This window comes from Cebidichthys violaceus, unplaced genomic scaffold (genome assembly GCF_023349555.1).
Source record: "Cebidichthys violaceus isolate CVI_PGR_0920_01 unplaced genomic scaffold, fCebVio1.0.p SCAF_13, whole genome shotgun sequence".
Taxonomy (NCBI): domain Eukaryota; kingdom Metazoa; phylum Chordata; class Actinopteri; order Perciformes; family Stichaeidae; genus Cebidichthys; species Cebidichthys violaceus.
Genome location: NW_027176296.1, coordinates 14,395,067 through 14,412,312, shown reverse-complemented (window position 1 = coordinate 14,412,312; position 17,246 = coordinate 14,395,067). Strand labels below are relative to the sequence as shown.

Here is a 17,246-nt window from a genome sequence, read left to right as displayed (position 1 = left end):
TCGGCCCGCCGCGTCCCGAGACCCGGGGTCAGGAGCAAAAGGCAAGGATCGTAAAGTCGTGGCTGCTCTTTGATACATAGTAGACAGTAATCGGAGCTCAGCATTTTCTCTCCGTTTCTGGAAATAAACTCAGTGGACCATTGCCTGTTATCACAGCAAGCCTACTGTGCGTTTGCAATACCTGCTCTAAAGCGCCAAGCTCAGCAAGATTTCAGTCCTGGTTGTTTTAGAATTTCTATTGGAGTTAAAAGAATGAAATTGTGCTCAGAGTTTAGCTCTCTGGGGTCTTGGATTGCACACTAACATGCTAGTTAGTACGCTAAATACTGGACACAGTGCCGGCATGAATATCCCACAATGCAATGCAGAAGTGATGTCAATGTTTGTTACAGACGATGGCGGACAGCGATGTAACGTCAATAACGCTGTAATGTCAGTCCGAGGATCTGGTTCTACTTTGCTGGGCGTACCATATTTTTCAGATTAGTTCAGACTTTCTGATTCTCACAAAAAAACGTTGTTTGGTCACGGGTTACTATGGTTATGCATCTCCAGCTCGCAAGTATAGTCTCTCAGGAAGTGGTTATTACAGTTCAGTGCGTCCAAAAAGATTAATTCTATTTATTCACACAAAAGAACGATGAACGATTGTACAGGTGTGATTTTGGACGTAGCGTTGTTGTTGTTGATACACTTTTCAGAGTTACGTGCTCGTCTCCTTTTTAGCTGTCGGTACACAATGGATTCCTGTGAATGTTGCCACAGACACCCAGTTCGTAATACTGAAAAGTGCATAAACACAGCAATGCTTCCTTACCGCCTTTGGCGATGCTGACTTAACAGACATTAACTTAACGCCACTTTAATTTATTGTTGAAGTGACACTTGAAACTGACTGACACATACAATGAGTCAATTTAATGACAATTAGGTGCATACAAATCCAGTCGTCAATAACACCAGAAGACACAACCTGTAATTACTCTTTCATTCCGAGTACAAAAACATGTCTCCACTCAATCTCCTATTGACGGATCTGATTCCTTTATGTGACACAGTAAACCGTGAATACATTAGTACAAAACCCGCACCGGTCGCTAGCATCCACCCAGCTCCCAGATGTCACAATTAGGAACGCCGCGAAAGGTCAGCTCAGATCTCGGCCCGCGTTACAATATTGAAAATCAAATCTACTGTAAAGATCCAGCCGGCGTCCAGATCTAGGGAAGGTCGCCGGAGCGCCACCGTTTTTGGGGGGAAAAAAAGCCGCGCAGCACGAAGAGAGTCAAGGTCAGGCCTCCGGGGCGTCCGCAAAGGACACACACCTGTGACGGGGTTGCGGCGTGATCCGGGGGGGGGGGGGGGGGGGAAGATGATTGGCAGGAAATGTCAGGCGCAACGCGTCAGCCCCGCGCAGACACACAGCGGGCGGATGTCGCGTGATGAGAGCGGAGGGCAGGCTCACGAGCAAAAAGGAAGCGAGCGGCATCTTCAGAGAGTTACGTCCTCCTTCTGAAGTCTCTCAAAGATTAGGCCGCGACGCGGCTCACACCTTAAAGTCTTTTGTGCGCCGAGTGCGAGTGAGGAACTATCTCCTGACCCATCGCCCCCGATGTGCACGACTTAAAAAGTAGCTTTGCCTCCCGTTTTTTTCCTTCTGTTATCATTATTTTCCCCAAATACAAGGATTAGTCAGGGTCACCGTTTTTTTTCCCCCCACATGCTTGTATTCCACAGAAGGATATGCACAACCTTCTGGGCTGCACACCGCTGGGGCCTGAGCCAGGGTCAGATATCTCAGAGGGGGGAAGGCAGACTGCAGACCATCCGCTGCATTTTAATTACAGTGAATGTGTTTTGTTTGACCTTGAGAGAGTGCTTCGTCCTGATTTATTGAAGTCAGGGTTTTATATTTCTCTCTGAATCTTTAAGTTGAACCTGGACGTATTTTGTTAAGCAATGCATCCCTGCACTTTTTTTTCCCTTACTATTTTGCTCTGCATTTAAAGCAGCATTCGTCACAGGTGACATTCATCGGCAAGATGGAAACGAATGCAAAGAACCGCCGACATGTTCTTCATTACCTCGGTCGGCTTTCGTGAATCTCAACTGTGTTCTTCTCCCCGGTTCTCAGGGCGGCGCTCACATGGCCCACCCGGAGGACGAGCTGGAGCGCCTGACCAAGAAGATGCTGTTTGACATGGACAACCCGCCGTCCGAGGAATATTTTGGTAAGAAAGATGGCTCACACACACACACACACACACACACACACACACACTTGGTTAGCTTTAGCCTTTTTCACAGCAGGCATAAATAATGAAATGGCCGTTAACAATCACTGAACTCACCTGAATAGAACGGGTAACAACTGTGCTTTTCCGAGTAGGACAAGTCAAAAAGTCTGTCATCATAACAACCTGTGGCGGTTTAAACCCTAATGCAAATGGTTAACGCTAGGGTTGGTAATCTTGAGAAAGTAGCAACGGTATGCTACATTTTAAAAATCTTTCAACCAAAGAGCCCAACCATGACATTAGCTAGTAGCGCTAGCTCCGACAGTTGCTAAATCTAGCAAGAACATCGCCAAGTCGGCAACACCGACAGCCCGTCCCTTCAGGCCTCCCTCCAAAGACACGCCACCCAAAATGATGATTATGAATGTAAACAATAAACACGGTTATTGTTAGCACTCACAGCTTTCAAGCTTGTGGAAGATGAGCAATAAGTATGTATGTAGTTAGACATAGCAGGTAGCCCGTCCAATCATTACTATTATTATAATTATTGATTGCTGTCGGGATGTAATGAGAATTTTAACGAGTATCAAAAATGTTTTTGAAGAAGATTACCCCTATACACGGAAAAAGAATGGTTCTTAAATGGTTCTTCTATGGCAGGGGTCACTAATAGGCGGACCACGGGTCCGGATCCGGACCCAGACGCTGTCCTATCTGGACCCGGACGTATAACTGATGGATAATAGAGAATTATACATTTTGGTGGAGTGCTTCTATTTTAACCTGCGCAGCTTTTCTAGCCTTTACGGCACTCGTTCAGCAGTCCAGGAAACGCACCGACCAATTACATGCGTCGTAAATCCTCACACGTGACGCTACTCAGCCAATCGAATATGTTTATTCCAAAATGCATCGTGAGTCGAGAGACGGGGGGAGAGAGAGAGAGCGAGCAGTGGGAGAAGTAATGTCACATGGCGTGCTCTAAAAAGACAAAAGTGGACCTCGAAAACAGAGCTTTTAACAAAGAATGGACTGACTCTTATTAGTTAATTCTTCCTGCTGGCGCTACAAAATCACTCTGTCTCATATGTTCAGATACCGTGGCCATTATTTAAAGCGCCGATGTGAAACGCCACTACGAGACTAAACACTCGGAGAGCAAGATGTTAAGATGTGTAGAGATTGTTTATTATAAAGTTGACTGAGACCGTTATGATGTGAACAAAAAAGTGAAGTTAACTCCAGCCAAAGTCTTTCATTTTTCATTTTCATTAATTTTTCTCAAATCAAGCACTTTCAAAAGTTCTCTTTATTTATGTATTTCTAACTCCACACATTATGACCCATTAGCAGTAATGAAATAACACTGTATATTACAAAATAAATTGTGTCTAATGCTTTGCAGATTTCAGATATTTTAAATCATACATGCAACAAGTCACAACAAAAGTTTAAGCTGTTGCAAGTAACTCCACAAATTTTCCTTTTAACATTGTTAAGCTGTCGGTGTTTGTAAATTCATATTCAAATGCTAATATATTGCATCCCGTGTACTGTATGGTAACTATAGCCACACCCAAATCTCACCTGCACCTGAGTTTGGGAATTATGTCAATTGATGGATTTAAGACCTTAAAACTGTTTTGAACTGAATTATTTGGTGGCTAATAGTTATTAAGACAAATAATAATAAGCCTTTCTATTAATAATTTTTTGTTTGCGTGGCACGTTTCACTGCTCTGATTGGAAGAAATGATTACCCAATTTGCATTTTTACTACTATGGCTTTTTACGATGTTCAATACCATAACGTTTTTATGACATTCTATACTGTGACTTTTTTACAAATTTTCTTCAAGGTACTATCCTATGACTTTTTTATGACTTTATTCAACATGCTATACTACTTATATAGACTTATTTATGACTGAGAGGAATAGAGCTGAAACAAGTGGTTTCAATAACCACAGATAAAGTCCCTGCCCACAAATTTCTCTGTTTAGAAGATAAGACTATAATATTGTGGCTTTTTTGTGTGACACGACTTCACACCTGAATGAACTGAATTTGAAGCTGTAGGTCAATTCCGTTCATCTTTCTAAAGTTAAGTACTTTATTTTAAGATGCACAATTTTTAAAAGCTCTCTGTTATGTATTTTATTATTTAATCCAGTCCATATTTTAATTTATTTAAATTCATGTATTTGATTATTAATTATAATTCATCCAGTTCAATTTGAAAACTAACAATAAATATTGTTGAGATATTATTCAATTGCACTTTCTATATTTGATTTGACAGTCAGTTGTTGACTACATACAGACGTTAATACAACTGTTCGGCTACATTATCGACATTATTGTGATGGCACCTTTTATTTTTTTTTGTGCAGCTTTAAGCTTATTATTTTAAGAGTAATGGGGCAGGACAGCTCGCTGTTCACACCGGGCCTATTAGCGCTTGCTAGTTTTAGCATCTGGCTAGCATTCTGTTTGATGCTAGGTGCTACGTCTCTGAGGGCTAGAAAGGAGGGTTGTATCTGTGTACGCTAATAACTTTATTGAACATTTTTAAGTGAATTTTGGAATGAAAGCAAAATACTACATTAAGTTTGGCTGCTTTCTTCTTGCTACTAAGAAACCTTTTTTAGCTAGCAAGACCAATCTTAGCATCGGAATATCAGTGAAGTAAAGCTGCTCACCTAACACTTGGTCACTAAGAGCTTCACATACATCAAATTATATAAATTAAATGGAGTTTTTACATTCCTGTCTGAGCCTTTAAGTTTAGACACTGTGTCTTTGCTGCATTACAGCGTTTACACTTGTTTAGCTAACCAGTCACATGTTAGCATGCAGTATAGTCAGAATATACATTTTTATTTGCCCTTAATCAACAGTATTTTTAATTACAAGATGTCTAGTGTTGAACATTGAGAAATGGTTATAAACCACTGTTGTCCAATAAGTACAGTATTGGGATAGGTTTCTTTTCCTTGTGCCTGTTATGCTTCACATATCGTAGTAATATGCTTATGTATTTGAATGTCATGTACCGGGGGTAGACACTGAGGCCTTTATTTTTCTATCTCCTGTGGCCTTATTTTTCACTGCATTATCCACGTCCTGCACCTCTATGGAAACAGCTCAATCATGGCTAAAAGCAGAGAGAACTCAAACATGTATTTTGTGCAGTATAACACCATTACCATCCATAAATCATAAAAAAGTTAAAATACACAAGTTGACTGTGGAATCTTTATATTCAGCATTTTTACAAGTGACCACAAGTGTTTCCAATGTAAGAGGAAAAAAAAGAATGTTCCGCGTGCAATATATATTGAACTATTCACATTTGTACAACTTCTACTTACATCCCCTCTGCCCTCTCTATGCACTGTGTCCTGAAGCATGCAGTCGAAGTTTCACTGAAACTGTTTGTCACTTGACTGTTGGTCTCAGTCAATCATAGCTTCCCTGTTGCGCTGAGCAGCGCATAATTTAAATGGTTTATTTGGGCCCAAATTTTTAATTGAACATGTAGAATGAAGCGATTTTGATAAAATATCACATTTTAAAGCTTCAATTTGGTTTTGTTTTCTGATGGAAGCTTTCATCCCACATGATGTGTTCTAGGACTGTCAGAAAGATGAAAATCTGACGGTTTTGTTTCACACCTTCTGGCTATGATAAACGGTGTAGTTTTGGCGATTGTTTAAAAAAGACATGCTTTTCGATCCTGCCGGCGGGTTTTTAGGGTTCAGAGGAAGCAGTTCTGAGCACATTAGTGCAGGAAGTATGATCTCATTAGTCACTTTTCACTGTGACATTGTGTGAGACTAAAAGGAAAAAACAAACAGTTTGGAGAAATGGGTCCTAAACTACTGGTTTCGCTTCAAAAAACGAAGCCATGCCACATTTAGGAATAAGGTTTCCTAGATTAGCCCGCCCCACAAAGTTAGTTTTGCATCACAAGAACAATTGTTTTTTGGGATATGGCTCGAGGCCATGGAGTGCAGCGCAGGTGTGTATGATGCAGACAAGGTTAACCTAGTATTCTCTGTACTTCTTATCTGTTGATTTCCAAGTGTAGACACAGCCGCATATCTAGCAGTCTGGGAAGCAGTCCTCAAGGTAGAGTCTCAGAACGATATCAGTGCGATCAAAGGATGAGGCGCGACTCCTGCTCGGGGTATAATGAGAATAAGAGATAAAGGCTTTGGACAGATGAAACATCCTGATTTTGATAAAACTTGTTTGATTGTCCAGCGTTTAAAAAATAAATTTATTACACTATTTCTTTCCTATTTTTTTCTTCCTGAAGCACTTGATATTTAATTTTGTTCTCCTTTTAATATATATATATATATATATATATATATATATATATATATATATATATATATATATATATATATATATGCCAGGATTAAACAAAATACCAATTTCAATATTATTTTGCAGAAATAGGATTCAAAAGAGACGGCTCCTGTGCATTTATATTTTGTTTCTGTTTTTCCGCCCTCTGTAACCTCCGCTGCCAGCGAGTGCCTTCCCTCTGCAGCTCTCTCCTCTAGCCTTTAATCCCCTTTGCCCTGGAATTAATTCCCATGCCCATTAGATACCTCACTCAATACATTCAATAGGACTCTGGAGCAGGCTTTATATCAGCACATAATCGCACAGCGCACCACGATAGCATGTGTAGGTGTATTATAGCTCCAGGGACATGTATTTAACTGGAATTAAGGGATATTCGGCTTCACGTTGGTGCGCGCTGATGTAAAGACCTTAATTGGTCCACATTAGACATAGGTCAAACGGATCTGCTGGCTTAAAGCAAAGTGCAGTCATTTTTTACAGAGGAACGGCCCTCAAAGCCTCTCTGGCCTCATTTCTTTTTTTTTTTTGTTGGTGTGTTTCGCGACGTGGTCCTGGCTTGACCTCCTCTGCTATACCATTCACACGGTTCGACCGACTATAAGGCCGAGTGGCTGAGGGCTGGCGACAAAACAAGGACATGCGAGTTGAGAAATGGGTCATATGTGAGCTGAGGTAGCCAGAACGAGTTAGGGATAGCGTGCGCGTCCCCGGCTGACAGCGGCTGGCTGTTGCTGGAGTGGAGTGTGGAGAGGGGGGGGGGGGGTCATCGTGTGGTTAAACAAGGCGACAGCTGACTTCACTGAAAGATAGAGAGGGGATGAGGGCCTGAGATTGAGGTGACCGCGGGGACTCATTAGGAGAGGGTTTCGTGCACAGGCACACATGCCGTTCCGCAAGTCCACAGAGCCCCCGTCCTCCCCCGCCGAGTGCTGTACATAGAGCCGCCACGGTAACGGTAAAGTTGACTGTAGTCCGGCATGTCATGTACTGTGTATCCATTGCTGTGGGATAATCAGTCCCAGAGCTTGAGTCTTTTGTAATTACGAAGAATATAATGGCACACAAGCCTCATCTTTTCTTTATTTTGTTGTAGGGTACAGGGGGGAAAAGGGCTAGCAGTTGTTGAAACCCTGCGGCTAGTAATTAACAAGATTAATCAAAGTAAGGCTGCGATCTCTAGCGCGCCACTGGACTGGATGGCCGTCTTCCTATAGCGCCAGATTTTGTTTTTTGTTTTTTTATCGGCGGTTGCTAACGTCTTTGATGAGCCTCTTATCTGAAACGGCTGCATTGAGTTTCCATTGGTCCAGGGGGGGTTAATTGAATCAAATTACTGTTACTCTCTGGCTCTGTGATGTCACAAGGAAACTTTTTTTTTTTAGCAGATTCAACGGAGCTCCGGCGCCTAAGTTACGCAACATCATCATGCTTTTTTTTTTTTTTTAACAACAACTGCGAGTTGCACCGACGAAGACTTTTTTTCTTCTTCTTCTTTTTTTTTGTGGTGAAACGGGCACATTAAAAAGCAGCCGTTCTCTAAATGCGAGCACCAAAAAAAACCTGAAAATGATTCCCTATATAAAAGAAGGGCTTTTCTTGCGAGAAACTCTGTTCGCAAGCCAGAAAATTCCTCCTGTGATTGAAGCGTCTTTGCAAAGCAACTGATTAGTCCTGATTTAGAGTTCCAGATTAGATTTGAGTAATCTGAAAGAGCCTTTTCTCCAAATGTCATCATCCGTCATCTTTAATCCACTTAGGTTGTGCGTAGGTGTACTGTGTTTGTGGAAATCTAATAAGACACAGCTACTCAGCTCGCGGTACACATGCCGTGGCGTTTGTGCATCAGAGGAACTTACAATATTTTGTCACCGCTACATTTCTTGTCAACCAAAAAAAAAAAAAAAAAAGCCAGGACGTAAAGCTGAATAATTGAAAGGATGAGATGCCTTGCATTATTTACAATTAGTGATGATGATACTTATGCAGTGTAGTACATTCCGCCGCAGAGAATCTGTTTTTATTTCCCCTTTAATACCGAACTTGAGAATTCCTTCATGCCATTCCCAGACTTTCAGCACTCCACTGTATCGAATTAAAGGAATTTTAATGTCCAATCAATATTTATGCCATTTTCAAGTGAGATTTTTGAGCCGTGGCATAAATGTTTTTGTAATGTTGTCATCAGACAGCAGAGAGAGAGAGAGAGGTAGTCGTTGGAAATAGGCGGAGGGATTCATTTGGGCATACTGTACTCCGCGCAGGACGCCGAGCTGTCGGGAAAGCCTCTTCCTCCTGGTTTGAGCCGGCCTTTGTTTTTATGATTAGAGCCGGAGAAGAAGGAAAAAAAAGAGCAGGCTTTGCCATTTCCCCCCTCATAATGTCGGCTGGAGGAGCCCTCATAATTTATAAGACACCTCACATGAAATGTTCATGAGGAATCTTGGAAGAGATACAAATGGCAGCGGAGCTCCAGCAACAGTACAGGCCGGAGGAGTCGGGTGCGGATCAGCCAAGGTAATTGGGTCAGAAAAAAAGTTTAGGGTTCACACAGTGCGCTCTGGCGGAGCCGCCCGTGTTTTCTTTATAACCCAACTGAGCATCGCAACTTAATGTATTAATAGGCTTCCAGTTTAGACAGCTTTGTGCATTGTCTAAGATGCTCTGGTGGAACTCATTTGCATTTTACTGAGGTCGCCCTCAGCAACCTCTTAGGAGTTTGCTTTTAGATGTGCCTCTACATGTCATAACAAGTGGGATGTGTGTCAGAGTAAAACCTTTCTGCTGGCTTAAAAAGACGCCCCCCCCCCACCCACCCCGCTTCCCCACCACGCTCCACCTCCACAGTCTTCGAATGCCTTTGGCCAACCATCTCCCCCAACTACAGCTAACTGTTTCTGTTTAGTGCGTGAAGGTGTACCTTTTAAAGTCAGGCTCTTGTAAACACGCAGACACAATGGGATAAGGCGTTTAAATTTAGAGACATTTTCATCCATGAAATGCAGCACAAAGTACTTTAAAGTTGTTTTTTTAAAAAAGGTCTTTCAAGTTGTAAATTCTTAAGATTTTCATGAATTCAAACCCTTGTTTTTTATACAATTAATGGTCTGCATTTTGGCAGCAATAGCCTGTCCATATATTTGCATTCTTTAATCACCTCCCTATATAGTAGTTTTCATCAGAAGTGGCGGAGTCCGCCATTCCCGCCCTGAATTCAAATTGCTATTATTATGCAAGACTTTGCCCAAGTGATTCATAGGACTGCAATCCAGCATTGCTGTTTTTAGTTTATCGTCACGGATGTCAGCCTCACTGTTCACTGTTCTCCTATACAGCTGTGTCTGAGTTAATGCTCAAGCTAACCCAACACTTCCTGCTGCAGCTGCTTCACATTAAGAGCATTCAACTGGCGAAACAAAGGGATGGCTTTCTCCAAAGCACAACGGCACAACAGCACATGTAGCATGAAATCAGATCACGGTGGCAATTTGAATTGACTGACACCTTCATTAAAACAATGTGGCGTTATTCCCCTCTGCAGACAGATACAACACTTTCTCTTGAATTTCTCTGAGTCCACCATGTTGCACGGCCATGTTTCTACAGTAGCCCAGAACGGACAAACCAAACACTGGGGTTAGAAATGGCCTTTTTTGGGGGGCCCTGACACGCTCACAATGGGAGGGGTGAGCGGAGGGGTATTCAGTAGGTTGCAATCTGCTACTTCACCACTAGATGACACTAAGTCCTACACACTGTCCCGTTTTAATACAAAAAATATGTACAATGAGGGAAAAAAGTAATAAGTGCACTTTATGTACTTTATTGCAACACATTAATCGAAAAAAAACAATCAAATAATTATCCTTTACCTCCAATGTGATTACAGTCGATTTTTGCTTGAAGGGCCTTTGAGAGGATTTCCTCCAATCACAGCAGCTAAGTGTTTCCTCTTTGTTGCACCGCGCTGCACTTCATGCGTGTCTATATGTTGCAGCTACACTATGAGACAGAGGAGCATAATGCTGCTGGAAGGAGGTCAGCGACCACCCAGGGGCAGGGGGTGAGGGGGGGGGGGGGGGGGGGGGGTCATATGAGGCAGTCTGGTGACATGGCAACTAGTCTAAATCCCATGCATCACTATGCCATCTACAGTGGATTATAATGTACGACTGCAAAAGACCAGATTATACAACACAATGGCCACGGATGATCCATCATAGCTGTGTTTTTTTAAGAGCGATGCCGTATGTGTGTCAGTGTGAGACTGCGGATTTGACTTCCAAGACCCTTTCTTCTTTTTTTTTTCTTATGTAAATTGATTTGAATCTACAAATTTGTCAGGAATTCTACAAACCCTCCATGTCATCTCTTTAAACCGTCTATAATTCCGTTCTTTTATGAATGAGATCTTAGAAGCTTTTGCTATGTCATCATCTCGCTCGTCATTGGCCACATGGCGTTTTCAATGCTTCGTTTTATCTTGCTACTGTTTTTGAGTGGCGAGGGCAGTTCTCATAAAACATGAACAGCCTTTTTTTTTTTTAATTCAGCATAGTTTATGGATTCTTGTTGCCATTTCTGTTCCCTCATTATATTGTCCCGGCACCGCCACTGACCTCACAACGCTGCTTTCTAGTTTCTCAGCTGATGCATTGTGCCAGCATGGGGCTCCTCTTTCCCCGGTGACAGAAGCCCCGCTGTTTTTTTTTTGTTTTTTTTTATGGCAGCGGTTCACGTGAGGTGACCACAAACCCCCTCCCGCCGAACCACCCCCCTCCCCTCTCCCTCCCTCCCTCCCCCCGCCAGGCTCGGGCGCTTGCTATCCTGCCTCGTTGAGACAGCTCCACTGAGGCTTGCAAGATCAGCTGCCGTGCGAGCCCAGCTGAGGCTCCCGGGCGCTCACGTTGCTAGATTTCATTTGTGAGTGAGCGTTTGACCTCAGGAACGAGTAGACACGCGGCACGCTCGACGCACGCCAACGCAGGCGGGTGCGCATGGATAAACAGCGTGCACAAACACGCAGGCGTCTTTGAACCTGCCCACATATTGTGCTGCACACACACACACACACACACACACACACACACATACACACACACACACACACACACACACACACACACACATACACACACATCCTCTCACCTGTTCCCTGCCTCCCCACCCTCTCTCACTCTCCCTCTCTCTCACTCTCTCACCCACCCCATGTGCCAGCCCCCTCTTCTGGCTTCCCGGCACCCCTCCACGTCGCTCTTGCCAACCTGCTTCTAAAACATGTAACCTACACTCTGTCCCCCCCCCCCCCCCCCTCGCTCCGCCGCCGCGGGCCCTGACAGGCCGAGCCGTAATGCTTAGTGGCACAGGCTCGCCTATCCTCCGTCCTCCACCGTCGCCGCAGCAGCAGCTCTGCAGATTGCTGTTTGCTGACATTGGGAATGAGATTAAAGGCAAGGGGGATTGAAATACAGCGATGACAGCTATTTCTCTTGTCATACGAAAGGCGACTGAAGGCCACAGCATTGTCGGGGCTGCGCGGAGGGCAATCGGAAACAACAAAGTAGATAAACCTCGGGGGGGGGGGGCTCAGTAGCCGGCGGTTTCCCTCCTATAATGTGTTCGACTGAATTACTTCCCGCTGTTAACCACCCGCCGACCTATTGTTTACGTCTTTAATGAAGTGTGAAGAAGTCATCATAACTTTGTACCTTTGCTCAGCCAATCATTTTAAAGGCGTCACAGTAAATCAATGCAGCATTAGTGGGAGGAAAAGTCTGATTAAAAAAATGTACAATGTAAAGTACAGCAAGATAATTAGTTTTGATGCATTCCTTTTAGCACTGTTGGTATTGAAACACAACACATGCAGTAGTTGATTGTGTCTTTTGTGTTTTTTTACGATCAGATATTCAAATCCAAGAGCAAAAAAAAAAAAAAAAAGAACTTTAGCTGAAGTCCCAAAATGGATTTTGTGGTTCTTTTATTAGTTTTGGATAAGAAAGCTACAGTTTGCCGGCTTTGCCTTTGGGGTTTGCAAGGGTTGCACCAGCAGAATTGTATTCTTTAGTAACATAGTGCGAAAAAGTTTGGTCTCCCACAAAAAAAAAAAAAAGAAAAGTTCCTTGCGATCCTCCTTTACATGCACGATCTTTGATTTCTGACGATGTAAGATCAAATTGAGCTGCAAGTGTGCTCCCTCTCTGCCTTTCATGCCGCTTCAATATCCCGGCGTGAAAAAACAAAGAAGGCAAAGACTGAGGGAAAATCTGAAGCGTTCTGCCACTCAACATCCCCCCGTTCCCAAACAACAGCGTCTCACTGCCACTACAAATACATTAGAAATCAATTATTTATGGAACAGAGTCAGGGCCTCTTTAATCTTTTCCTTTTATCCAATTAAATTGTCTAACCATTCTAAGCCTCCGCAGCTCACAGGGAATGTGCTTCTTTAAAAAAAAAAGAGAGAGAAAAGAAGAAAAAGATTTTCTCTTCAGTCCTTTTGACTTTCGATGTAACAGAGAAGAGACACTTCTGAGGGTTGAGGAATGAAAAGGAAAGAAAGTGAGTAAAGTGTAAATGAACCCCCGCCCGCCCCGTCACCATTGCATTGGTTCTACAGGAACTATTTGAAGTTTCGATATTAAGACTCCGCTTCCATTCCCCCATCGCGAAGGGACGCTGGGGAGCGGTGAGGCCTTTCATGATTCCTTTATGCCCAGCTGAAATAGTTCGAAAGTATTTGCGATCATCTCCACGGGGGGGGGGGGGGGGTGAACAAACGCGACGTTGCTTCAATTGCCGTCCTGTATTATTCAAGAAGCCAATTGAAGTAGCGTCGCCAAAATTGAAAATGCTCACTTCCGACGCAGCCGCGTGAAATTATTGATGCGCGGCGTTGTAAAACACCGCTGTCTGTTATCATACAGAGGGACTGTCAGAGGAAACAAAAGGGAAGCTTTACATTTTTACACTTTGTGGATTCGTGTCGTCGCCCCACAATGAGAGACGATATAGACGAGGAAGAACGGAGCCGAACGTGTCGGTGAATCAAAGACCTCGATTCCTTCAGTTAAGACGTTCGAATACGTTTCAACAAAATGCTATTCATTGACAACAAAACCAATTGACGACCATTTGGAGAGTTGATTAACCATTTCGGTGACTCGTGAAGTGTAAATGCCGAACATTCTCAAGTTTCTTAAGTTTTCTACCAGTGTAGAAATATACAATATTTGTGTTCTGGACTGACGGTCAGTCTGACGTTCCCTTGGGCTCGTGGATAATTTGAATAAGAGTTTTCCACAACTTTTTGATAAGTGCAAGCAGAGGCTCTCTGGTTTTAAATTCTGAAATGTGAATGTTGGCTGAGCGGCTCGGACAATACAAGCATATGAAGACTGGGAACTTGCGGCGGCCATTTTTCACCCCTGTTCCTTTCCATAAAAACATTCGATAATAGATATGATGATTAGCCTCAGCCCTAGTTTATGTTACTATTTTACAATCCATCACTTTTTTTGTCATTATGAATCCGAAAACATTCCACGCAGTGTCTGAACTTTGGCCAATCACAGCATTACTTACTGTCATTTACTTTGTGTTCTCCGTATCCCCATCGGAGCTCATCATCTACTCGGGGAAAAAACCGCTTGGCATGATGGGACACAGCGGCGGGGCCCTGGGAAGAATCTAATCATCCATTTCCTGTCAAACAGTATAGAGCGGAAGGGATTTGTCGATCAATCGTTTAATTGATTGACAGAAAATGAATCTGCAAAGATTTTGGCAGAAGCAGAGACTCGACCGGTTCCAGCTTCTCTATTGTGAGATTGTTGCTGGTTTCCTGTGCCTGTGTCTTGAACTGGATACCGTACATTATTATTTTGGCTTAAGTTTCAGATAATATGAAATTCTGATGGACATTTTGTAGTCTGAACGATCGATCGAGTCATCAAAGAAACGCTCCGGATGAATCGCAGCGTCGTGTCTGACGTGACATCCGGGTCTATTCACGTCGTCTCGGCGCCTTTAGGCTCTCGTTATGAACTTTTGAGCGACATTGAGAAATAAGAAGAGCGTACAGTAACGTTGGAGGCCGACTGTAAACCGCCGCGTGTGAACTCGCGTGTGTGTGGGCTGCTGATGCGTGTCTGTGCATACACTATACATGCATCTGTTTGTATATACTCGTCTACATGTGTGGCATGTCTGGTGCAAAGAGGGGTTTTTTTTCTCCCAGTGTGTGTGTGTGTGTGTGTGTGTGTGTGTGTGTGTGTGTGTGTGTGTTTGAGGTAGAAGCGTGCGCGCTGTACACACAGCCACGCACAAATAGCTCCTGAGGGCCCTCGCGATCACAGACTGCCAAAAGGAAAAGGATTTCCGAGAGGTTTTCCTTCCTCGCTATTTAAAGTGGGGGCCCCCCCCGTGGGACATGTTTGGCATTCTCATCCACTCACTGAAGATGGCCTGTGATCTGAAGCCACTAACAGGCTCGGCGTGCTCCCTCTCTGTCTCCCGCTCTCCCTCTCTCTCCCTTTCTCTTTCCCTCTGGCTCTCTGAAGTGATTACCCTGCTTGTGATTCCGCTGACACCCACATGTCCCCCCGAGACGTGCCTTCACTAGTTTGTTTAATCTGCCTCCCTGTACAGTAGGTAACGCAGCCGTAATTGAGGTGTGGATAGAGCCGTGGGAGCAGATGAAAACCAATAGCGGGAATTTTTTTTTCTTTTTTTCTGCAAGTCGCAGATGACAGCAGTCGCCGAATGAACGTACAAAAAAAAAAAAATGCTGCTGTGATAAGAATTCAGAATGTTAACAGCTAAACGTCTTCAACGGCAATCCGTCAGCCCCTTTGTTTCCCTAATGTGTCCCCAGTCAATAAGCGGCACAAATGCCGCCGTTTCAACGAGGATTTCTTCCGAAATCTTGCTGGAAAAGTTGCAACACGCCATAAGCAACTTCTCTCTCCACCGAGGCAAAAAAAAAAAAAAGATAATGAGTTATCTGGGATTATGAACACCATTAGCGGGCCTCGCAGTCAAGCAGATATTTGATCTCAACAACACACCACTTCCAAAAGTTGCTCTGATACCTGAGACAGATTTCCGCTTGACGCCCCGTTTGAATTTCTCGATATGAAAAACAGCGAGTTGGAACTGTGTTAAATGCGAGCATCAGATACTCTATCTCCCCCCCCCCCCCCCCCCCCCCCCCCTACCCCCCCGGTTAGTGTCTCGCCTCTGTCTGTGACACGCTTGAACTGCTCCGTTCAGAACATACAGGGTGTCAATCATCGCTCCGAATCAGCCTTTTAGATGAAGCCCAAAAAAACCCCGATCCCATACAACCGAACTTGAATTAATTAAATATACTGTATCGTGCTTCCTCTGAGAGATTGCATCTGTCCTCAGATGTGTTCGAAAATAAAACATTCTCAGATATCTTTTTAAACCCTGTTATTGTAAGATACCAGTAATTAAATTGACAGTGTTATTAATTGGGTTGAAGATAACTTGCATTGAGTCGAGGACATCTTAAACTCAATTAAAGATATCTCCGACTCAATTAAAGATATCCAAATGCCATGTCCCGCAATATGCAATCAGGCTCTTTCTGGCGCAATAATATCAGTTCACTTGTGCCCCCTTCCTTTTTACAAAGACTTCGTTGTACTTCTAAAGTTTTCTTTTTTTTTTTATCACTTCAAGGCCTTGATTTTGTTGAAATAGATGTCGCCCATGTCACACTTTGGCGAAGCGTTTGGTTTCTTTAATGTGGCATAATTATAGTATTTAATCCTTTCTTATCCTGCGCTTGAAATAGAAATGAAGATTAGGCACTTCTGACATCGTTTAAAGGGATGGCGCCACATTTTTTTTTTTTTTTTTTTTTTGGAGCGAGGTGGTGCCAGTGGATGCACGGGCAGCAGCCCGGCTTATGGATCCTGCTGGTGAGCCGAGCCGGCTATCAGACGGAAATGAACAGGGGTGAATGGAGGCAGGTAGCTACAATGTCTTCAACTAGTTCTAGATCTGAAATACATGATTAATCAGCAACTATGTTGATTATCAATTAGGCCCTAACTCTCTTATTGAATGCTCAACACGGACTATTTCCATCTTCTCAAACGTTAAGACTGGATGTGTCTTCTCATTATTAAATTGGAAATTTTATTCATTTTTTTTTTTTTTTTTTAACCGTTGATCAGAGGAAACGAGCCATTCGAGGATGCCAGCTAGAGCTTCCAGAACTTGTGATCAGCATTTTCTACAAAACTATCGACATCTACCAAATGTTAATCAAAATTATGATTTCTTTGACCTCTGTAATGGTAATGTGATGGCCACCGGTTTTAATCACTTCACTTTGGCGTGACGGATGGCTCTAAATACTACAGTACCCATGAGCCTCAGCCATATGGAGACGAGGCGAATCAGAGCTGCTGCACATTCAAAAACGTTAGATCTGCACTTGTAACAAACCATAGTTGTTAACCGGCGCAAATCATAGGATGAGAAGCTCTCTGATTGGACGTTTCTTACCGAGACACGCCTTCAGAGTCCTAGTTAACGTCTCTCCTTGTGTCTTTGTGGACACACAGGCTTGTTGTTACGATGGAATCACAT

The 17,246-nt window shown here is 43.3% G+C and overlaps 1 protein-coding gene across 2 annotated transcripts in view; it reads left to right on the top strand.

Moving 5' to 3' along the window:
• The window catches only part of lpp (LIM domain containing preferred translocation partner in lipoma), a 138,796-nt gene that overhangs the window by 99,491 nt on the left and 22,059 nt on the right, over positions 1–17,246 (top strand). For both annotated transcript variants that reach the window (XM_068707847.1, XM_068707848.1), the window contains one exon: positions 2,135–2,231. In XM_068707847.1, coding sequence (XP_068563948.1) covers positions 2,135–2,231 — 97 coding nt within the window. The remainder of the gene's footprint in view (positions 1–2,134; positions 2,232–17,246) is intronic.